We start from the raw sequence: 25,138 nt of genomic DNA, 5'->3' as shown, positions 1-25,138 counted from the left end.
AAAGACATTTATCAAAAAAATGAAAAAAACGTTCGGGGATTTCATACCCAGGAACTCTCATGTCAAATTTCATAAAGATCGGTCCAGTAGTTTAGTCTGAATCGCTCTACACACACACACACACAGACACACGCACATACACCATACCCTCGTTTCGATTCCCCCTCGATGTTAAAATATTTAGTCAAAACTTGACTAAATATAAAAAGATTATCTAAGCTTGCTGCCGACAAAGGGAAATATGTTTAAGTTCAAGGGTAGTGCAGTAATCTAGGAAAGACGGTCAAAAGATGGTGTAAAGCTGGACACTGACCTTAAAACCCATGTCCATTAGCTGCTGCAGAAGCTTGCTCCTCATCTGAGGCTGACCGCCACCACTGCCTGGGAACCTCTGCTGTCCCTGTAACATACAGACCACAGGGTTACTAACAGTATAGCTGTGTTACAGACCACAGGGAGTCACATTGAGTCAACTGTTACTCACAGTATAGCTTACCACAACAACAAAACAAAGGCGGACTCTAAAACAAAGGAATCATCACACACAAAAATATGTTTACTTTTAGCAGTGAAAACAAAACAAAGACAATACAAAACAAAACGCAAGGACAGGGTGAAGAATAGGAGATAAAAACAGATTTATCTGACAACTATAGAGCTGATATGCGCAAAATGTCTTCACCAATCACTCATTTACTGATTAAAGGGTGTAAGTGGCAACAAGACGTCACAGCGAAACTCAGTCTGCAATGACCAGCACACAAGAAACTGGAGTGAATACCAAACTAAATCATGAAACAAAAGGAGTGAATACAAAACTAAACCTGAAACAATTAAGAAACAGGAGTGAATACAAAACTAAATCATGAAACAAAAGGAGTGAATACAAAACTAAAACCTGAAACAATTAGGAAACAGGAGTGAATACAAAACTAAATCCTGAAATAACCTGTGCTTGACTTACCAGCTTGCGTTGCCAGTTGTCTGGATCGTTGCCTGCCCACGAGGTGGACTTGGGCCGTGCACCGAAGGCTGGGTTCCACATAGCTCCTGGCTCGCCCCACCCAGCTGCCTTCGCCTGCAAAACACAACCATCTTTCGTCAACCTTCAATGCTGTTTGAGTCAAGTACGTTCAATCGATCCTCTTCGATCACACCTTCAAATGCAGTTTAAGTGAAATATGTTGAATCAATTATCTACAATGGCACCTTTCTATGCAGTTTGAGTGAAATATGTTCAATCAATCATCTTCAATAACCTAGCATCTCAAACTGATCGACACATGTCACAAGTCACAGATTATTAGGACAAGGCAACACAAACAATTCAAGTGTTGTGTAGTTTTGACACGTTCCCACAAAGTCTTTAGCTACAGTTCTACCCGACGTGTGCCCATAAGGACAAGTTTTAGCATACGAAAGAGATCAGATTCTACAATATGCAAACAAGATAGCAATCAGTAACATTACTGCAACTCAAGTAATAATACTCCGTCTTCACACAAACCTGCTTAAACTAATGTCATTAGGGTGGAGGGTCATTATAATTATGTATCCCTGTTACAAACACAACAGACATATAACTGACAAAGATATAGTCTGGCTGAGGGGCAGGTGGAGGACGTTTTTTATTCATTTAAAAAAATCAAAACCACTTTTATATTTGCCAGCAGCAGTACTCATCATTCTCAACAACTTTCCTTCACATGCTTTTATAAAAGTTGCTTTGATTTTTTTTAATAAAAAAAACATCCACCGCTGGCCCTTCAAATAGGCTATACCTGTTCTTGAGCATTGGCAGCCCATATGCTGGTTCCATCATCCACCTTCTCAGAGCCGTTGCTAGGATCCCCCCAGCCACCGCCGCCTCCAGGGCGTCCCATTCCTGGCTTGCTCCACGGTTCGTCAGGCTTAGGGCGGGGAGGGCCGGTGGCAGGATTCCAGCCCTGTGGTTTGGCATCAGGGGTGTTCCAATACATGGAGGAGTCTCCCATGTTCATTCCGCCGCCGCCTCCTCCCATGTTCATTCCGCCGCCGCCACCTCCCATGTTCATATTGCCACCACCTCCTCCCATGTTCATATTGCCACCTCCTCCCATTGGCATGTTCATGCTTCCGCCTCCCATGCCCATGGTGTTGGTGTTCAAGGGGTTGCTGCCCATAGGCATGTTCATGCCCATACCACCGCCGCCACCTCCTTGTGACATGTTGCCCATTCCACCGCTCATTCCACCACTCATGCCGGGTCTCATTCCTCCGCTCATTCCACTGCTCATTCCGGAGCCCATTCCACTGCTCATTCCAGAGCCCATTCCGCTGTTCATTCCAGAGCCCATTCCGCTATTCATGTTGCCGCCCATTCCGCTATTCATGTTGCCGCCCATTCCGCTATGCATGTTACCGCCCATTCCACTATTCATTCCGGAGCCCATTCCGCTATTCATTCCGGGGCCCATTCCGCTATTCATTCCACCGCTCATGTTACCGCCCATTCCACCGCTCATGTTACCGCCCATTCCACCGCTCATGTTACCGCCCATTCCACCGCTCATGTTGCCACCCATTCCGCCGCTCATGTTGCCGCCCATTCCGCCACCACCTGGTGTGGACATGTTGCTGCTTGCCATGCTGTTGCCACCTCCTCCCATGGACATGGGGCCGGCACCACCGCTGGAGACGATACGTCTTGACGCTGCTGTAGCGGGGTCCTCCCAAGTGCCCACGTCCGTGTCTTGGCCAGCCCAGGTCATGTTGTTGCGGGCCTGAGGAGGATCATTCCATGACCCAGTCTCTGTCTTGGTTCCCCATAGCTTGTTGGAAGACGACTGGCTCTCCCCGCCCCACATGCCGATGGATTTGTCGGACATAGGGTTGGGGGCCATGGGGTTGGGGTTGCCATTACCCCCACCCCCTCCCCAGTTACCACCACCTTCCATGCCAGGTTTGGGGGGCATGCTCCATGCATGAGGATCCTTGTCTGCGAAGATGTTTCCACCACCACCACCTGCAGCAGCTCCGCCCACCCAGCCTGGAGCCTGGGCTTCTCGAGTCGACTCCCAGATGGCCGTGCCGTTGGTGTTGTTCCACACGTTGGAGCTGGACATTTCCGCATTATCTGTTGACACCTTGCGACTGGCTTTGGGTGACGACTCGATGTCCCAGGTGGTGTCCTGACGTACGGGGACGGTCCCCCAACCTTCATGAGTGTCAATTGCTCGGCGAATCTCCTCCTCTTTGGGAGAGAGAACTCCCACGGGCAGCATGGGTTTCAGAGGCTTGTTGGTGGCCTGGCCAAAAGCTTGATCAGCAGGATTTCCTATGGCACTTTCAGGCAGCTTGTTGGCGTTCATGCTGTTGTTCCAGCCAGTCTTCATGGCATTCCAGTCTGGCGGAGGGGCCGTCTTGTCAATGCCCAGGTTGGCCAGACCAGCGGCAAGGTCCATCTTGCCCTGGTCAGTTAGCCCCCCTGTAACACTGCCCCCCTCCTCCTTGGCAGATGGGGAGCTGTTCCAGTTGGAGTCGGATGTCTGAGTGAAGTCGCGCATGCCGAAGGGCTTGCTGTTCTGCCAGGGCATGGTGTTGGTCCCGAAGGGCCCAGCCTGACTGCTGGTCAGGGTGCCCGAGACACTGGGCATGCTGCTAGGCTGCGACTGACTCAGGCCACCCGGCCCAGAGTTTTGATTCAAGGGGGACATGCCCCAGCCTCCCGCTGAAGCAGATCCGTTGCTGTTTTGATTGTCCCCAGCGGAGCTGGCCCCTATTTGCATACTGTGTCCTTGATTCAGTGAGAGACTGCCCGGGGTGGTAGAGGACCCCCAGGTGGAGTTGGTGCTGGAGGTTGAAGTGTTGATACTACTGCCCCACATGTTTGAGTCTAGTCCCCCGGCAGTAGAAGCATTGGCCCCCCACGAAATGGAAGCACTGAGGTTAGCCATGGCACTTGAGCTTTGTGGCTTGTCGGGATTCGTTTCTGAGCTTGAACTTGTGATCACAGTGTCGGATTGTTCAGAACTGCCTGGCTCCGACGCATCCTTTGCACCTTCGGATGATGACCACAATACTTTATCTGCAACAAAACATGGGATAAGGATAAGATCAGGATATGATTTTATGTAGTCCTGTGAGCTTACCCTCTTGGAAATTTGGGCTGCTTACTCACTGGGGAAAGTGAGCTGCCATACAGTACAGTGCTACCCATTTCTTTTCTTCCTTTTTCCTGCATGCATGCAAGTGTTTCCAAGCCCTGAGACTTCCGTTGTGAATTTAGGTTCTTTATCGTGGGCATGCGCGCACATGGGGGTGTTCGGACACTAAGGAGAATCTGCACAAAGTTGACTCTGGGAAAGAAATCCCTTGCTGAAAATGATTGAACCCAGGCCGATAGCGACAACTGGTTTTGAAGCCAGCATCACTACCGGCTGAATTATTTCCCCGCCCATAAACAATCATATATTACCTAGAACTGTCTTTTCAGACTCAGACTTTCTAACCAGAACATGTCATCAGTTTTTAACCAGATCTTCAATTTCAGTGGCATCCAGCTACTGCAAGGAAGCTGAAACTCAACTATAGTACGTGTAAAAGCACAATTTAACATGACCAATTCAGTTACCGAGTCAAATGACCTAGCAACAAGAAAATGCCCCTCAGTATTGTAACTGCAGCAACAGAAAAACTGAAGAATGACAAACCAATGACACCAAACCTCACAACAAGAACTTGGACAAAAGGAACAACCCATGTTATAAGGGGGGAGATAGGGGGGAGATGGTATAAGTGGAGGGACTGGGGGGTGGTATGGCAGACTTACTGGGTGCAGTGCCCAGCACAGGAGAGGAGACGGGAGGTCCCTGGGTCCAGTCAACGTCGGTGCCCGAGGGTTTCTGTCCCCAGTCTGATGTCCCTGTCGCCCACTGCTTGGTGTCTGCTTGGCGCTGGCCTACTGCTGAGAACAATACCACAAGTATTGAACATACACTCAAACCTTCTTTCACAAGTGGTGGACGATGGAAATGCTGATACAGTGGAACCCCCTTTTTAAGACCTCTAAAAATCTGATAAAAACCGGTCTTAAAAGGGAGGGAGTCAATGGAGGTAAATTAACAGAGTTTATGAACAGAAAATCTTAAAAAGTAAGGTCTTACAAAGAAGGAAGTCTTGAGCAAGGGGGTCTTATAAAGGTGGTTCCACTGCACACATGATGAAAGATTATTGTCCACCTACTCTTATGGGGATTACTGTGAGCACACAGGATTTACACTCTAGTTGTAAGCAGGCAGATATATAGATATAAGACAACACATCTAAGAGTGTAAAAACCAGCAATCAGAACCGTATTAGCCCATGTCCTCTCATCACCTTCACAATGTGACTAAAAGCAAATCTCCATCAAACTTGCTTTTGTCTCAGCGAATCTTTTTGAATTATATAGATGTAATCTGTGAAGCCTAGACTGGTCCCATTCATAAATATTTAGAAGGATTACACATTTTCGACAAAACTGAAATGGAAGGGAGTGGGGTCATGGGTTTAAAAAGAAACACTTCTCGTAACAAACTACTGGGGAGAGAAAAAGGAGAACAAACAATTCACGACAAGACCCCTCCACTCCAGCCAATGATTAAGTTAATCACTCACATATATATATAAAAAAAAAAATTAAAATTGACCAAAAATGAAAAAGCTTAGTGGTGGGTTTAGGACCTTAAAGTCACCACCATGCTCTCTTTTTAGTCTTATACTATTGAAAGTAAAATTGGATACGGCTACTGTGAACAGCAATTACTCAGTGACACAAAAGCGACAGAAGTACTACCAGTACCATGGACACAAAATATTTCAACTGCCAATTCTATCATTGATGCACGGTAACATGTATACAGGCCTGGGAACGCCTATTTTGTACTGGGAGTATTCTCAAACAAAATTGGTGTATTTCCAGAAAAATGAGCGTACTCCACACAGTATTTGAACATCCATAATTCAAACATGCTTCACACGCGTCCATCGCTCTGTTAATTAAGTTGACCAAATTCCATTACATTTAAAACAAATGCTTCTTTTAATGTTTACTGACAAAAACTGTAATCATGTGTCAAAATACCAGATCGGCTTCTGGATGCCTTTGTAAACAAAAGCAGTCTAGGAATTGTTCTCGTCATATTTTTTTCCCACTGACCGTACTGATCGTATACTGAAAAATCATGCGTACAAAATACGGCGAAATCATATCTTTCTTTATTTGGTGTTCAACGTCGTTTTCAACCACGAAGGTTATATCGCGACGGGGAAAGGAGATCAGATAGAGCCACTTGTTAATTGCTTCTTGTTCACAAAAGCACTAATCAAAAAATTGCTCATGGGGCTTGCAACGTAGTACTGGGAGAATGCAAGTTTCCAGTACAAAGGATTTAACATTTCTTACATACTGCTCGACTAAAATCTTTACAAACATTGACTACATTCTATAAAAGAAACACTTAACAAGGGTAAAAGGAGAAACAGAATCCGTTAGTCGCCTCTTACGACATGCTGGGGAGCATCGGGTAAATTCTTCCCCCTAACCCGCGGGGGGTGGCGAAATCATATGGGTTCCCAGATCTGTGTATACCTTGAAAACAATCCCATCCCAAAAAGCCAACACTCAAAGATGAAAGAAGTTATCCTCTCATTAAATTAGGGCTAAGGTAATAATTATAGTTTTAGGCATGCATTAAAACAAGACACAAAAGTCCAGTCCTCACATTTCAATTAAAATGGAAGCACTGGTCAGATAACTGCAAACAAAAGCATATTGACAAATAAGCAATAGCTGTACCCACTATCAGCAGTCTGAAAATGAAGAGAGAGAAGAAATTGTGCATGTCAAGTGGGACTGAACTAAAAACAAATGCAAGCTACCTGCCAAGCTCCCATAAAAATGCCCCCGGCTCAATGCAGACAAAAAGTGATTTATTCAGCACAACTAATCAAATGAATAAAACATACAATGAAACAAGAAGAACTACTGTGTTGAAGAGCCCAACTGCAAAAACTTATGACTTAGCCTGGGAAATGTCCACTTTCTTTCAAGTTTCAGCCAATAAATGTCACCCCTGTGATATTAAAAGACAAACGAGGTGATCCAAATTCACAAAATGTTTTGGGGTCATCTGAGGCGATAAACTAGTCAAGTTTGAAAGCTCAAGCATAAAAAATATCATAGGAAAAAACATTCATTTTTGACATGAACTCAACCCAAATATGACATTGAAATTTGATGAGGATTCACCACACTTTGATCATGTCTGAAGATTATCGAGCTCTGGAAATGTGTGGAGATTCAAAGTATTCTAGAGATTAATGTGTTTTTTATTTTATTTGTTGATGCGCATTTGACCGCAATGACATTCAAGTTTTGCTTTATGTCGATGGCTGGCCCAGACACGAGACCAAAATTTCAAGATTCTAGTTTCTACTGATTGCCCAGGTGAGTCAAAAATAAGAAAGATATGCACAAAAAGAATGACTGAACAAGAAAGACTGCCTTTTAAGGAAAGGGTATCCTACTGAAATACAAGTGATTAGTACGCAATGCACTACGTGTTTGTAGCCTTCCAACAAAAGGCAGGTTTACCTTGCTGCATCATTTCGGCTGAGGAAAAAATGCAGATTAGCCGCTGCTCTTATTTACCAAAGTTCCTGGGACGCTAACCTAGCTGCAAAACAAAGGAAGTTGGGAGGACTAGGTAAATTACTAGGTCAAAAACTAAGTGCATAATGGTAAGATACAAAAATCAGTGTAAAAAAAATTTAAACCACAGACTGGGATGCATTTTCCCCCAACATGCATCAAGGCTTTCACTCTGTAAAAAGAGCTAATAGTAATAGTGCTGTTTTCGCACAGTTCACATAAACCAGAATTTCACAGAAACACCCCATCCAAAGAAAGCTAGCCATCCCCTGAAACCTGTCACCTAAATAAAGACCAGTATAGTAAAAGGGGTGTCAACCTTTTCGGGTGGGGGGAGAAATAAATGTAATCCTTCTAAATATCATTTATTCTATTACTGAAGTATTTTGCTGCTCGTGGTGCCATCCTATTCTAAGGTTGCAAAACCCCTGTAATGGTTTTATAGCATGCCAGAGGTCAGCAGTCTACTTTCCGTGAACAGGATCAGCTTCATGAAAACAATGGCACACCGACAGAAAGTGAGATGGCTCCATAACGTGCTATACTTATTACAAGACAATAGTTAGGATGATCCAACAAAGCAATCTTAATGCAAGTTATTGTGACATTCTGAGTAAACTGTATGCCTTGCAACCATTCATTAATTCAATCATCATACGGGAGAAATATCAAAATGGGTTTGGGTGAAAATGGAGATATGAGGGTCAAAGAAACGGTCAAAAATAGTAGCACACACATTCATTACAACAATATGGTCATTCTCATTTCCCACTAGAAACTCAAAAATGAGAGCCCCAACTCAATGTTATATTTTGTGACAAAGAATACAATAAAATCCTGCATGTGTCTATTTTTCCAATTATATGATGTATAATTCGCAAATTAATTTATTTCTAAGCTTCGGAGATGAAATGCAATCCCATAGCCATAGTCTGGACCAAGTCAAAGAATATTTTACTAAAATCTCAATTCTATTGAAAAATTAAGTTGGACCTCAAACATTAGTATCCACAAAATTACAACAAGAAGGGCAAAGCCCATACGACTCACATGCTTTACACATTTTTCCTACCAAAATACATGTGACCTTGACCCAAGGTCAAGGTCATGCAACACAAAGCTGTTAATTCAAGACATAGGAAGTACAATGGTGCTTATTGGCTCTTTCTACCATGAGATATGGTCACTTTTAGTGGTTCACTACCTTATTTTGGTCACATTTCATTAGGGTCAAAGTGACCTTGACCTTGATCATATGTGACCAAATGTGTCTCATGATGAAAGCATAACATGTGCCCCACATAATTTTTAAGTTTGAAACAGTTATCTTCCATAGTTCAGGGTCAAGGTCACTTCAAAATATGTATACAATCCAACTTTGAAGAGCTCCTGTGACCTTGACCTTGAAGCAAGGTAAACCAAACTGGTATCAAAAGATGGGGCTTACTTTGCCCTATATATCATATATAGGTGAGGTATTCAATCTCAAAAACTTCAGAGAAAATGGGAAAAATGTGAAAAATAGCTGTTTTTTAGGCAACATTTATGGCCCCTGCGACCTTGACCTTGAAGCAAGGTCAAGATGCTAAGTATGTTTTTGGGGGCCTTGTCATCATACACCATCTTGCCAAATTTGGTACTGATAGACTGAATAGTGTCCAAGAAATATCCAACGTTAAAGTTTTCCGGACGGCCGGACGGACGGACGTCCGGACGGACGGACGGACGGACGGACGGACGGACGACTCGGGTGAGTACATAGACTCACTTTTGCTTCGCATGTGAGTCAAAAACTGTGGAAAAATCCATATAAATTATAGGCAAAGTTTCATAAACATCTGTCCAGTAGTTTTCACCACACAAACCCGCGTGCACAAACATACGACATCACTTTTCTCTTAAATCCCTTGATACCGGAAATGATTGATTTATAATAATACATTTTGACTAAATGTAATAACTAACAAGAAAAGCAAATGCTTGCACACAACTCGCCTTCGTTACCCCCGCCCCTCCCTGAACCACCTTACCCCTTAGAAGACGCTCTTCGTTACCCCCGCCCCTCCCTGAACCACCTTACCCCTTAGAAGACGCTCTTCGTTACCCCCGCCCCTCCCTGAACCACCTTACCCCTTAGAAGACGCTCTTCGTCACCCCCGCCCCTCCCTGAACCACCTTACCCCTTAGAAGACGCTCTTCGTTACCCCCGCCCCTCCCTGAACCACCTTACCCCTTAGAAGACGCTCTTCGTTATCCTCGCCCCTCCCTGAACCACCTTACCCCTTAGAAGACGCTCTTCGTTACCCCCGCCCCTCCCTGATCCACCTTACCCCTTAGAAGACGCTCTTCGTTACCCCCGCCCCTCCCGGAACCACCTTACCCCATAGAAGACGCTCTTCGTTACCCCCGCCCCTGCCTGAACCACCTTACCCCTTAGAAGACGCTCTTCGTTACCCCCGCACCTCCCTGAACCACCTTACCCCATAGAAGACGCTCTTCGTTACCCCCGCCCCTCCCTGAACCACCTTACCCCTTAGAAGACGCTCTTCGTTACCCCCGCCCCTCCCTGAACCACCTTACCCCTTAGAAGACGCTCTTCGTTACCCCCGCCCCTCCCTGAACCACCTTACCCCTTAGAAGACGTTCTTCGTTACCCCCGCCCCTCCCTGAACCACCTTACCCCTTAGAAGACGCCCTTCCTTTTAAGACCCCAAATCCCCGATAAGACATTTTCAAGACCCTGTTTTCTAAGATATTCTGTTCATAACGTCTGTGAGTTTACCCCCATTATATTCCAGCTTCATAAAATAATGTTCAAGAGAACTCCTTATGTGACCTGTATCAATCCATTTAGTTATTCAACCCAAGAATATTTCACATATTCAAACTGGCACAACCCCCACCCTCCTCCCCACCACCATCACTAGCCTGACATACTGAACATCTACGAAATTTTGAAAAATGATCTTTTTTTTTTTAACAAGAATCATTATAATAACTAATTTTCTTGACAAAATTGAGTTTTGGCTAGCCCAGACAAAATATGTAATACTCAAACACTTTTGTGACTTCATTTTTGACACTATGACATTATAAGATGTTTGATAGGTTGTTGACAGACCAGCTTTTTTGTCGGTCCAAGAGGGGGAGCATATCGTCTTTTGTTTCAAATTTATTGACCAAGACCGAAGGCCGCGGTCAATAAATATGAAACAAAAGTCGATATGCCCCCCCCCCCACCCGAGGACCGACAAAAAAGCCGGTCTGACAACAAACCACCAAACATTGTTTTTGTCTTCATTTCGGTAGTGAGAAAACAAGTGCCAAATCAACACAGGGAGAGGGGCGGGGATATAGCTTAGTCGGTAGCGCGCTGGATTTGTATCCAGTTGGCCGCTGTCAGCGTGAGTTCGTCCCCACGTTCGGCGAGAGATTTATTTCTCAGAGTCAACTTTGTGTGCAGACTCTCCTCGGTGTCCGAACACCCCCGTGTGTACTTGCAAGCACAAGACCAAGTGCGCACGAAAAAGATCCTGTAATCCATGTCAGAGTTCGGTGGGTTATAGAAACACAAAAATACCCAGCATGCTTCCCCCGAAAGCGGCGTATGGCTGCCTAAATGTTGGAGTAAAAACGGTCATACACGTAAAATTCCACTCGTGCAAAAAACACGTAGTGTACGTGGGAGTTTCAGCCCACGAACGCAGAAGAAGAAGAACACAGGGAGCCATGCTTTGAAACACGAGTTCCGTTTTGATAACACATGGTTTGGGTCCCCAGCACGTTCTTGCAATCAAAGCTGGCGTGTGAAAGCAACTTTTTGTGTTTTGAGTTCATAAAATGTTGGGATAAAATATGTCAGGTTTGAGAATGCGCAGTTCTGTAGGTTCCTCTCAGTATTCCACCCCCTCGGTTTTCAGTTGAGACAATGACAAAAGGTGACGTTTTCATGTCAGTATGTCCCAAATGACATCACCAGTACATTTTTCATTCTATCTAATCTGTTTTCGTTCTATTTTTTCTAATAACATGCGTTAACAATTGATTGCCAACTGGAATGGAAGAGCACAAAAAGTGTAACTTGATATGTAGTTTCTCTAGAGGGAAAAACATCTTCCACTTTCATGTCAGTGTGTCCCATGCAACATACATTTGCCAAACAGCTATGTGTAAGTAGATTATTTGTTAGTGGTATAGAAAATACTGATCAACAATCAAAGTCAGTTTTCACATTCATGTTCTACCTATTTCTTATTTGTTTATTCTTTTGGCAATGGTGAAATGTCAGCAATCGTGTGTCATTCGGGACAGTAGACATGACACCTGACCTTTTGTCACTGTCTCAGTTGTAAATATTAAGCTTAGTGATCGAATGTGGAAGCTACGTTGGGTCAAAGGTCACAGAAGATTTGCGTCGTGCAGCGAAGGAAAGAATAGCGATCTTGTTTCCGACTCCTTGCCTCTTTGTTTTTCATTAGACCTGTCATTCTGCTTGCTCGACTTTGTTAGATGTTTGCATATCTTGTTGCTATGTTATTATTTCTTATTTGCGCTTCGTTTATCGATACGACGGGTCAAAATTTGTGTGTCAAGGGTCAATTGGTTTGACTTGAACTTGGCGTTCGTGTATCGAAACACAGATACGCACTCCAGGACTTTGTAAGAAGACAAAACATATCGCTAGGTTTCATTTGTTTGTGATGAATTTATGACCTTTCATGCAGTAGTTTTGTTTTTTGTTTACTTTTGCCAGTTTGCCAGTTCATTTTTGGAACTTTGCAAAGCAGTGTCGTGTCGTCTGTTTAGGTCTGGGGAAACACCAATGAAAAGAGCCGAAGAATCCCCGAGCGTTTCTATTGGGTTTGCTTTTGATTATCCATGTATAACCTGCTTCCTGCAACAATGGTAACAGGGGATTTATTGCATGGAGAACATGAGATTTATTTCCCAGGTGTTTGTGAATGAAAACTCGTAAAAATGATGACAAAACATGTTATCAAAAGTCAGCCAAGTCTCTGACCAAATCACACAATGACATCATAGCTTAACAAGGTCGACATATCCTTGATATCTCAGTGGACATTTTCAGAGGTAAAAATCCTCTCCAGCAAACATTTTCATGCTGGGACTCAACATTTGATGAAAACAAGCCAAATTTGGGCCATGTCTGCTAATTATCAACTCCTACAATTGTGTGAAATTTGGAGGCTTTTGTTCCCAAAATAACTGAGAAAATATCAACATAAAGTTTTTACGAGCATGACCCCGTTTTGATCCCAAAATGTGACGGGGGTAAACCAACTTAGCGTCATGTTGACAGATTATGGAACACTTGAAGTGTTCAAAGTTTCAAAACTCCAGCTTCAAAAGCACCTGAAATAACGTCAATGTTAAGTTATTATGAATCAAACATGACCCCCTGTGACCCCAAAACTTGACGAGGGTCAATCAAACTTAGGTCAAGTCAGGAGATTATCAAACACTAAAAGTGTGCAAGGTTTCTTTCTTTATTTGGTGTTTTACGTGTTTTCAACCACGAAGGTTATATCGCGACGGGGAAAGGGGGGGGGGGGGGGGGGGGGGGGGGGGGAGATGGGATAGAGCCACTTGTCAATTGTTTCTTGTTGAAAAAGCACTAATCAAAAAATTACTCCAGGGGGCTTGCAACGTAGTACAATATATTACCTTGCAAGTTTCCGCTACAAAGGACTTCAAATTTCTTACGTATACTGCTTGACTAAAATCTTTACAAACATTGACTATATTCTATACAAGAAACACTTAACAAGGGAAAAAGGAGAAACAGAATCCGTTAGTCGCCTCTTACGACATGCTGGGGAGCATCGGGTAAATTCTTCCCCCTAACCCGCGGGGGGTGTGCAAGGTTTCAAAGCTCTAGCTTAAACGTCCGAGATAACCTCAACGTTAAGTTTTTATGAAACGAACATGACCCCACTGTGACCCCAAATTTTGACGAGGGTCAACCAAACTGGGGTCACTTTGTGAGATCATCAAACCCTAAACGTGTGCAAAGTTTCAGAGGTCTAGCTTAAAACACATCGGAGATAACTTTAACGTTAAGTTTTTTGTCCATGTACAGACAACCGGCCATCCGGACGGAGACATATGAATCCTAATACTCACCAATTACTCAGGTGAGTCAAAAAAGATGACTATTTTGATTGAACGTCGCAACAGGCACAAACTATCAGACAAGAGTGATAACGACATGCTAATTAAACAGAGAACAGAACTCACCTGCAAAGTTACACAACCTGAAATAGCCACTTGTGCAATGAACACCTGAAACAGCAAGGGAAAAGCATCATCAACCATGTACGTTAGGCCAAAAAAAAAAAATTGTCTGTTTCTGGTAACATGGCTAAAAAAAATAGGGTCGGTAGGTAGGGATTTTTTATTTTTTTTTTATTTTTTTTTTTTACCCCAAATGTAGACCAATAAAACTAACTTTAAAAATCTCGCAAAGAGACTGGATTCACTATACATAGAGACAAGACACTCAACACATCTACAAATCGTCAGCGGACTTTCGTTTTCACACGTTTTTGTTGTTCATTTTCTCACCCTGTCAAAAAAAAATTTGAGTTTGGAAAAAAAAAGTTTAGGGTCGGCGCCGAAATTTAGGGTCGGTCGGGTGACCAGAAACAGACAATTTTTTTTTTTTGGCCTTATACAGGGATCATACTCTCTGCTCTAAGTCTAATACTCCAAGCTGCTTTCCAACAGCTGATTTGAGAACCATTATCTCCAGAACAATGTAACCTGAAACTGAACCAAATTAATAGGGTCACCAGCAGTAACAGTACTATTAAATAATTTACTATTACAAACACGCCCCTGACTCCAATCAGCATCAAACTGAATATAGTAGAACCCCCTGTTTACAACTTTGGAAAAACCTTGAAAATTAGGTCGTAAAAAGGGGGGGTCTTAAAAGGGGGGGTTTGAGTTTTTGGCCGGTCGGTCATGAATTTGGTTGCAGTGTATCTACTGTCATGTTTACACACAAACACACAGTTGCAGTTTACTGTCATACCAAAACACACACACACACCCAAACACATTACAGCAGAACAACTTGAACTCAAATTTCAAAGAAAATTTACTCATGGCGTAATACTCGCCCCCCGCTGAGTGAAGCACATTTGACATTGTGGCGCAACCAGTAAAATCCAAATGTCCTGCTCGATAGAAAGCATAATGACTTTTCTCCCGAATCATCTTTCCGCTCATATGAATGATTCGTCGCCTTGCATCGCTAAACTTGACCACGATCGTTGAGGTCTTCGTACAGGCTCCTCTCTTTGCGTACTTTCGCTTCGCTATCCTTCTCACCATCTAGATAACACCGAGTCATTATCCTTGACGACACACAGGATTTTCGTATTCCCGACTCCCAAGGAAGTCGCCGCGGATTGCCACTTCCCTCGATTAGCGATTACTTTATTAGCTCTCTACTCTAGAGTCGGCGCTTTTCTTTTTCTTTCGCGAATCTTCGTTTGTCAACAAGACAGTCGTCGTGACAAGATAGCGTGCAGAAAAAATACAGATGTATCTGGATCTCGCGCGCGCGCGAGATTTTGTTTTTATTTCTTCTTGCGATAGTTGGAGGAGCAAGAGCCGCCATGTTGTGTTGCTCGAAATATGCGCAAAAGTCGTAAATCATCCCAAAAAGCTCGGTCGTAAGTCGCGTTTTGGGTCATTATCCTTGACGATACACAGGATTTGTGTCTTCCCAACTCCTGAGGAAGTCGCCGCGGATTCTATCGTGCGCGAGATTTAATTGTTTTCGTCTGCTCGACTACAAATGCGCGAAAGTCGTAATTCACCCCCAAAAGCTCGGTCGTAAGTCGCGTTTTGGGGTGAGTCGTTCACTGGGGGTTCATTATATAGAATGCATCCGTGGTAGGAAAATTGGTCGTAAAAAGGGGGTGGTCGTAAACAGGGGGGTCGCTAAGGGGGAGTTGTACTGTAGCACACAAATCGTAATGTTCATTCAAGCTTAAAGTTCAAACATTTCCCACCCAATGGGAGACAGGGGAAAACCAACTAGACTGAAAAATGAAATAACTTGTGGACAATCTGAATTATGAAGACAAACAGTGTACTTACATAAATTTTACTGAGGTTATTTTGATGAGATGAAGCACATGTGGCATGAAAACAGAGATCTGCAACAAAGGAAATCGTTCAAATGTAAAGAAGGTCTTCTCCCAAAACAAGCTATAAGTATGACATACAACAAAGTCGAGCAAGTGACTCAAAGCCCAATGTGTTACACAGAAAGAAAGAGAATGACAAAAGAAAACAAGAAGAGCAAACGCTCGATCGAGTCACTTTCGCAGTTCTGAATATTATATGAGGCATCAGATGGACAGGAAGAAATTGCTATTCACAACACAATGCATACCTGAAGCATACCTGTGACCTTGAAAAAGGTCAAAGGTCACCAAAGCAGACGTCAAAGTGTAGAGGTCACTGGGAGTCACGTTCACATAAAATTTGAGCCCGGTCACTTTTATAGTTTCCGAGAAAAGCCCAACGTTAAGTTGTGTGTTGCCGAACAGAAAAGGCTAGTTATCTCCCTTGTTTTTCTGATAACGTTCGTAAAAGGCTACAGATGTAAATACTTTGATGTAAAGAATAATCCTACAAAGTTTCAATCACATCCGATGAACTTTGTCAAAGATATAAAATGTCTAATTTTTCCTTTGACGCTGACCTGTGACCTTGAAAAAGGTCAAAGGTCAACGAAACCATCGTTAAAGTGTAGAGGTCATTGGAGGTCACGACTAAACAAAATATGAGCCCGATCGCTTTGATAGTTTCCGAGAAAAGTCCAACGTTAAGGTGGTGTCTACGGACGGCCGGCCGGCCGGCCGGACAGACTAAATCTGACCGATTACATAGAGTCACATTTTCTCAAGTGACTCAAAAAATAAGACATGAAATGAAAATGTACCAGAACACTTGAGATTCGGGATGCATGTGAATTAAGTTATAGTCGTGGTTAAATGGATTTGGAATGACGCCTGTGTGAGCTCTGTATGAATCGCTGTAGGCTAGGACGGCGTATGGTGTGGACAGACAGTAGGGTATGAGGTAAGACTACATGGGCGAGACTCGTACTTCCATTTTCTTATTTTGTCTTCTCTGCTTTCTCCAGTACATGTAGATTCTTTCAGTAAGTTTCTTTCTTAGGTAGACTTCTTTTCTGTCAATAGTGTAATTAAAAAATAAAATAACATTTATTCTTCGTTAGTTGTGTTGTCTGTGTCTCAAAACGTACACCACGCACCTCACTTCTCCTTAGGGATTGTGACAGTCCCATGCTCAGGCAACACAAATACACGGCCAAAACACTATCAGCTCTTCTCCTCAGGTGTACTGACTCAACTCTCCGACGTCTTCTTATTTGACAGGCCACTCCAATAGATTCAAAATGAGAGACTTAACAAATAGTATTCCTATCATCTCTGTTCCTCCCCCAAAAGAACTTTTCTTGTTCAGTTGCCTCCCTTGTGATGAACAATCCCTTTTGGGTGTATCTGCATTTGGATCTCAAACTAATACTAGTGGCAACCCCAGAAAGCTGACACTTTCAGCCAAAGGCACTTTCAGACTAAGGACATTTGTTTCTTAAATCCAGCCCTCCTGCCAATCAATCTAATGGAAACATTCCAATAATACAAAATTGTTTGTGTAGCTACCGAAATGCAACTGAAACAGCACAACTGACACATACCTGAGTATAGAGATTGTGACAAGGCAGTGTTTTCACAGTTTGGCAATGGAATTAATCTGAAACAGAGAGCAGAAATACAAATATGAATTAAAAACAATGCAAAAAGCAGAGAAAAAGAATGCCAAATCCAAATGTATGTTAATAAGGCCAAAAAAATTAGGTGTGGTTAAGGTAACATAGCCAAAAAAATAGGGTAGGAAGGTAGGCAATCACTTTTTTTTAAACTTTTTTTCTAATGTGTACAAATTAAACCTACTTGACAGGGAAATAAGTGTGCGACTTGAGCCCTTTCGCTTTCATTGCGTTTTCTGCACTCAGGTTGTTTGGTTTTTTTGACAAATGTAATAAAAAGTTATAGGGTCGGCCCCTAAAAATAGGGTAGGTCAGGTTACCGTAACCACACCTTTTTTTTTTTTAGGCCTAACCACAATAAAAGCAAGCTACAATGCAAACACATCAAAAATATTCCAACAAATTGTAATTAGTGCTGCTCTCCGGCAATTCACTGTTTCAGCTACACTAATTCAAGGTACATATTCTCCAAATAATGCCTAAAAAAAATAAATATATAATTTTTAAAGTTTCCACTTTTCAACCAACCCTATAACTTTTTCTGAACACATTCAAAATCATAAATCTTGATTTTGCAAAACGTACAAGGCAAGCTACTCCTTTCCGATGTCTACACAGACCTGTCAACCCCCAAAATTACAAGGTGTAATGAGCCCGGCCAAAAAGAGTAATATGGTGGAAGAAGGTGTAATCAAGACGTGCAATGGAGAAAGAGTTTGCTCATTGTCACTTCTGCTTGGACAAATTCTCCCTCCAGTTTTGTTACTGTATCACTCGACTCGAGACATTTTGATAAAGAAACAGGTAATTGGAACAGCTTTTTTCTTTTGGTTTCCACGAGCTCTTTTTACTGCATCCTTGTGATAATTTGTCCCAATGTGCTTTGCAGAGTTATATTTGTCATCGTGTGCACACGAAAGTCACTGTCGCAAAGGGAACACAAGACGTGGTTTAAGCCTTTTGATGAAGGTCCTAGGCATGGCCACGATTCCGAGTAGCTGCCTTTGTATTTCTGTTAAATGGCTTTCTTCTTTTTTGCAGCAATCCCTTTACCACCACTGTGACCAGCTTCCTCATCAGACTGATCGTCCGTCTCATGGGGACTCGATTTCCTGCGCGTCGCTTCATTGTAATGCAAATGGTGTTGTCTATCGTGCATGTGGTTGAACAGACCAGAAATGACCGGATATTTCCCAAACGAACTCGCGCAAGTGCAAATGCAAGCTCTGCGAGAGCAAAAATACACATCGGATTTACATCGAGACGAGATGCAAAAAATTCGTATTTTTGGCTTCTTAAAATTCATACTTCCATTGCAAGAAGAAACTTTCATGTTTACAGCGAACAAGCAGTGCATCAGCCCGACTACAACTGTCATACTGGCATTGGCACTAGACCTAGCAGACGAATACAGAGTGCAAGTGCTTTGTGAAAATGTCACCATGTACTACCAGGGTTTGACCTACGAATTAGAGCACCATTAAGTTGACCCCTAAATACTTTTCAATATAAGTTATAACTTACAAGTCTTAGAGATACTGCAAAAACAAAATGTGCATGTAAATATTCCTAGGATTCAATCATTAAAATCTAAATCATATAACTGTACTACATGTACCTGCTTCTAAAATTGACATTCCACATCGGCTCATGCGTTTAAATTTTAATTGAAAATGAAATGCTTGAAAGTACCAAGCCTTCTTTCTTTCAAATTGGATTATTCAATTTATTGTGACATTCTATTATCTTCCCTGGGATTTGACGGCAACTGCAAATTGGAATGCTCTAACAGTTTTCCTACATTACCCAAGGCTCTGCACAGACATACACAATGTTGACGCTCAACAAAATACATAGGGATCTCACAACCTCCCGTGTTAATCTTACCCACTAGATTTTGAGCTTCAGCTTTGTTCAACGTAGCAGCTGACTTAATGTGGTCCCTGATAGTCACGATCGTCACTTAGTCTAAGCTCCAATGTGTTCTCACGTGTGAAAACACTTGTCTAAGACTGAGAGCTGAATACGAACGACCGTCATGCAGACAGACAGGTGCGATGTGTGACAATGTCATGTTCTGCGCCACAAACTTGATTCCAAATCATAACCCGAAAGTTACACGAAATACGGCGTACAAGATCAAAATGACAATACATGCAAACCTACTTCAGTCTGCAAGACTGACCCAGACACCGCCCTACAAGAACATGTTTGTCATCCTATGAGAGCAACACAGCCTCCATCTTGAATTTTCATTAGGTTCCCGTCGAGCAAACAATCATGGCGGCCAAACAAAATGGCGTCACCCCAGTCCAAAAGCCTTGCATGCAAAAATGTTCAAAACAATGTCCTGAACTAACACGTACTTTCGCTAATAACCCAATAGAGCAAAACTATACAAAACGTATCGATATGAGCAACACAAGCACACATACTACAGAAAACATTTGTCAAGAGTCATAAATACAACAAAAACCCGGATTGACCCTCTAGACGAATAACCGCAACGCGAAATGAGGTCACGCAAGCGAAAAACAAACAAGCAACGATGACCACCTGAAGGTGTGTGCATGAAACAGATTGACATAATTTGATTCAGATACAACGAGCTATTGCCGCCTGGCCATAGCATTCAGAAAATAAGCTCAAACAGCAGCTTACCTGACAGGAATTCAATAGTCAACGGCTCGTGTAGTTCCTACCCTGGAAAGATTGCACATTTATCACAGAATCTGCTTGAGGAATACACGCGCGATATAGTTCAAAATAAAGTATCTACATAGCACCGGTTTATAGCCATAGTTATTGCCGAAATTCAGAATCTGTGCCAGCACAAAGCTGAGCTAACAGGCCTCCATGACGGCCAAGTCAGCCATCAGTCTCTTGTAAGCGACTGGCTTCGGTATTAAATGCCGAATGTTTGCGCATGCTCAGGTTGTCACGTGGTACACATGCTAAGTGCCCGCATTGGCAAAAGCGCACTGCAGGGCGTTTCACAGGGTGAGATTTCGCTCAAGCTCTCAGCTGTGTTATCTAAAGAGTATGTAACGACTATAACAAGGAAGATAACATAAATGTCCTTGTGCTTCTGAACTAATAATACTTGTTAGTTTTTTGTACGATCGACGTTTGAAGATTTTCTTTCATAAAAAAAGGAATCGAGACATTGCTTTCTGCTCACTTCCCGTGTCAGTTTCAGTAGTCTGTGACCTGCAGTGTGACATCATGTTCAAATAAGTTGTAATAAGGTGTTGGCCGGCTGCGGATGACTTTTGAACATCGTTCCTTGATACGAGGTTTGGTCCGTTAAGGTAATGATAGTAGCACATTCAATGAATGTGTGCTCAGTAACGAATCGCGGCACGTGCCGCTTGTTGCACCGGACCATTGACTGAATACGAATACGAATACTAAGTTATTATCTCATACAGAGAAATTTCAGTGTGGTGCACATTAAAAGACAAAACAAATAATAAGATAACAGATAAAAATACCATACGAAGCATACTACACTCGCGCACGCATATGTACACTAACAGGAATAGTAACATGATTCCAAATAGGTTAATTGCCGTCAGCTTTAGCTAAAAGTTTAACGCTAAAAACTATCATTATCACAGGACTAGACTGTCATTGAACAATATTTATCACAGGACTAGTCATTCGAGGGTTATCACACTCAGCATAAGGGTGCACATCAAAGAGTGTAAAAAATATTCATCACAGAAATCTTGGGTTATCACCGTAACAGCTTGTGCAGCTAGTCTGCGCTGTATAAGGTAATTTGGAATAGGAAGGACAGTTTCCCCCAGAGTCCCAAACGGATCAACTTGAGAGGCCAATTAGATCTAAGGGGAACTAAAGTAAACACATAATTGATCCGCAGTTTTCAGTACAGACTGGCCCTCCGTACTGAGCTGCGGAATAGACGGACTTAAATAAAAATGCACTCAACCGGCCGGAACCGCTACTGAGCTGGCAGTTACGACTGAATGCTATGCTAACTTGGTTTTTCTGTCCCCAGAACTAGTGTCTATTTGGGAAATGACGTGGTTATATGCTAGAGACGACTGAATGTCGATCGGCTCAGTCAAGTTATAGGCCTACCCGAAACACTTTCAGTCCGGACTCAGCAAAAGACTTGAGTAAACCACTGATTTGACTCGCAACTTCAAAGTTATCCACTGACTCGGTTCGGCCCTCCGGCCGCAGTGTAAGCTTACGTGTGGGCGTAGCCGTAGGCCGCCCTACCTGAAAGAATAGACTGGCGAGCACATTGATCCCGTGAGGACAGTCGCCGATCAGCTCGGCGAGGTCAATGGCTGAAGTAATGGAGGTTGCCCGGGGAGACACAGATGAGGGGCCCGGTGACTCAGTGAGGTCAGCCTGGACAAATAACGATGAACTGACTGAGGTGGCACAGCCGCCGGGTAACTGAAAATAAACTCTACTTGCACGGGTAACTTATAAACTTTAACAAAAAATGAGTCGCCGGAACGAGACGAAACCGTTTTTTTGGTTTGTGTGTGTGTGTGTGTGTGTGGGGGGGGGGGGGGCTTATAGTACAATGAGCAAAATTAACATTCAATGGCAGAGTCGAAGACCTCGATCATACATGTACTCCCAATCCCAGCACTGAGCATAGGTACAGCGCGACATGCCGTGGATGATTGACGGCCGTGTCTGTGTTACTGGTATAAGTCATTTTCTGTCACTAATACTGAACGGAGGGACACAGGTACTGAATACTGTCTTACAAAAGTTCAGCAAAGATGCAGAAGCTTCTATAGAAGTCGGGTTTTCTCGTTACTTGTTGCTGTTTTATGTTCTTTTTACATTTAGTCAAGTTTTGACTAAATGTTTTAACATAGAGGGGGGAATCGAGACGAGGGTCGTGGTGTATGTGTGTGTCTGTGTGTGTGTGTAGAGCGATTCAGACCAAACTACTGGACCGATCTTTATGAAATTTTACATGAGAGTTCCTGGGAATGATATCCCCGGACGTTTTTTTCCTTTTTTTCGATAAATGTCTTTGATGACGTCATAACCGGTTTTTTGTAAAAGTTGAGGCGGCACTGTCACACCCTCATTTTTCAATCAAATTGATTGAAATTTTGGCAAAGCAATCTTCGACAAAGGCCGGGGTTTGGTATTGCATTTCAGCTTGGTGGCTTAAAAACTAATGAGTGAGTTTGGTCATTAAAAATCGGAAACTTGTAATTAGAATTATTTTTTTATTAAACGATCCAAAAACAATTTCATCTTATTCTTCGTCATTTGCTGATTCCAAAAACATATAAATATGTTATATTGGGATTAAAAACAAGCTCTGAAAATTAAAAATATAAAAATTATGATCAAAATTAAATTTCCGAAATCGATTTAAAAACAATTCCGTCTTATTGCTTGTCGGTTCCTGATTCCAAAAACATATAGGTATGATATGTTTGGATTAAAACACGCTCAGAAAGTTAAAACGAAGAGAGGTACAGAAAAGCGTGCTATGCAGCACAGCGAAACCACTACAGCGCTGAACAGGCTCGTCAGTTTCACTCCGTTTTGCACAAGCGGCAGACTACGGTCATTGTGAAAAAATGCAGTGCGTTCAGTTTCATTCTGTGAGTTCGACTGAGCTTGACTAAATGTTGTATTTTCGCCTTACGCGACTTGTTATTATTTCAGTCAGTCGTTGTTGTTGATGTTGTCGTTGTTGGGATTCAGTCTTTTATTTTCGTTGGGCCCGTGGGCCTGAGACGAATCAGTTCTAAGCCCTTGTACTTATAGCTGTTTCGGCGGCACACTCTGTAGTTTACCACCTGCCTGTACATTATTAGTATGCCTTGTCACTGTGGTCACGTGCTTGCACGAAACAGAGAGAGAGAGAGAGGAGGCGGAGAGAGAGAGACTGAGACTGAGAGAGAGAGAGAGAGAGACTGAGAGAGAGAGAGAGAGAATGAGTGAGTGAGTGAGTGAGTGAGAGAGAGACTCAACGAGAATGAACGAACTTTATTTTACAAGGATAAAGGTTTAAGGCACATTGCCTTGACCTTGTCCAACAACCTGTCGGCCGACCTTAAACAAATACTAAACATATAGACAGAGAGAGAGAGAGCTTGCATTCTTATCAGTGTAAGTAGGCTAGTTAGTACGCTTGCCTGCTGAATTTTGTTGTTGTTGTCAAGTTATTGACTGTGTGCTTGTTCTTATCGCTATGAAAATTTTCTAACCAGTGTGATGATTTGTATATCCGCGTGTGTGTGTGTGACTGTGTGTGTGTGTGAGGTGTTTTGGAATTGTAAAGCCCTTGGAGCTGTGAATCGGGACTTGCGCTATAGAAAAGTGATTTGTTATTATTATTATTATTATTATTATTATTATTATTCTGTCTTCTTCTGCGTTCGTGGGCTGAAACTCCCACGTACACTCGTGTTTTTGCACGAGTGGAATTTTACGTGTATGACCGTTTTTACCCCGCCATTTAGTCAGCCATACGCCGCTTTCGGAGGAAGCATGCTGGGTATTTTCGTGTTTCTCTAACCCACCGAACTCTGACATGGATTACAGGATCTTTTTCGTGCGCACTTGGTCTTGTGCTTGCGTATACACACGAAGGGGGATAAGCCACTAGCAGGTCTGCACATAAGTTGACCTGGGAGATCAGAAAAATCTCCACACTTAACCCACCAGGCGGCCGCGGCCGGGATTCGAACCCTCGACCTTCCGCTTTGGAGGCCGACGTCTTACCACCACGCCACAGCGCCCGTCATTATTATTATTATTATTAAAGTTATTGAGACATCCCAGTGCACTAAGGGATTTATAGAGCAAATCGAGAAAATTCATTATTGAACGAAGCGCATAGTGCTGAGTTCAATAATTATTTTCGAGATTTGCTCTATAAATCCCTTAGTGCACTGGGATTGTTTCAATAACGATATTGTCAGTACCGCCAGATAAAAAAGAAGATTCAAAACGCACATTTTGCAACGCGCATTTGGATAGGCGTAACTGTGTGGTCAGGTTTGTGTCAGATCTACTTTTGTGTGAGCTGTCTCAAGTGTGTCGTGCTTTCGTCACACGCAAACTCTTGTTTTAATTTCTGTTGGTAAATTCCAGTGTAGCGTTAAGCTAAAAAGTGATGATCTTTCATAGAGACCTCATTTAAACTCGGAGAAAGGACTGTGCTCTTAGTTATTTGCGATTCGAAACCTTCATCGAGCTTCGACAGATTGACTGTGCAGAGTTTTGCCCCTTGCCAAGGTCGACGGAAAGCACATTTTCAACTGAAATAAATGTGGCATGTTTCTCGTGTGGTATCTTCACTCATCGGGGAGTCTGGTACTGAATATCAACGGTAAGAATGCTCTGAACCCTACACGTATTATATCCCCATCGTTTTATCGTTCACATTTGCCCAACATGTTAATTTGGTGAGCGGGATTTATGTCGTCTGCTAGGCTATGGCAATCGAACCACTGCACCGTGCTGAGTCTCATTTCAAAAACAAAAATTGCTCGTCACGTTGCACTGAGTCTGCAGGCATGAGGCTGGCTTGTAATAAGTCTTATATATGGTAAGAACGTTCTAAACCCTACACGTTTTCGATTCCGATTGTTCTTGCCTTGAAA

The 25,138-nt window shown here is 42.8% G+C and overlaps 1 protein-coding gene across 3 annotated transcripts in view; it reads right to left on the bottom strand.

The window, feature by feature from the left end:
• LOC138959952 (protein Gawky-like) overlaps positions 1-20,404 on the bottom strand; it is a 43,201-nt gene extending 22,797 nt beyond the window's left edge. The window contains exons 1-9 of one of the 3 annotated variants that reach the window (XM_070331636.1): positions 20,172-20,404; positions 17,439-17,494; positions 15,806-15,864; positions 13,931-13,975; positions 7,616-7,697; positions 4,811-4,945; positions 1,782-4,066; positions 965-1,078; positions 314-400 (exon numbers count right to left, since the gene is read on the bottom strand). In XM_070331636.1, the coding sequence (XP_070187737.1) occupies positions 314-400; positions 965-1,078; positions 1,782-4,066; positions 4,811-4,945; positions 7,616-7,628 (2,634 nt within the window). In that variant the 5' untranslated portion in view covers positions 7,629-7,697; positions 13,931-13,975; positions 15,806-15,864; positions 17,439-17,494; positions 20,172-20,404. Of the gene's footprint in view, positions 1-313; positions 401-964; positions 1,079-1,781; positions 4,067-4,810; positions 4,946-7,615; positions 8,692-13,930; positions 13,976-15,805; positions 15,865-17,438; positions 17,495-20,171 lie in introns of those variants that run through there. The other 2 variants (XM_070331638.1, XM_070331637.1) reach the window with 2 other exon arrangements.
• Positions 20,405-25,138: the final 4,734 nt, after the last annotated feature.

This window comes from Littorina saxatilis, linkage group LG2 (genome assembly GCF_037325665.1).
Source record: "Littorina saxatilis isolate snail1 linkage group LG2, US_GU_Lsax_2.0, whole genome shotgun sequence".
Lineage (NCBI taxonomy): Eukaryota > Metazoa > Mollusca > Gastropoda > Littorinimorpha > Littorinidae > Littorina > Littorina saxatilis.
The sequence above is the reverse complement of the archived record's forward strand: the minus strand, read 5'-3'. Positions and strand labels throughout refer to the sequence as shown.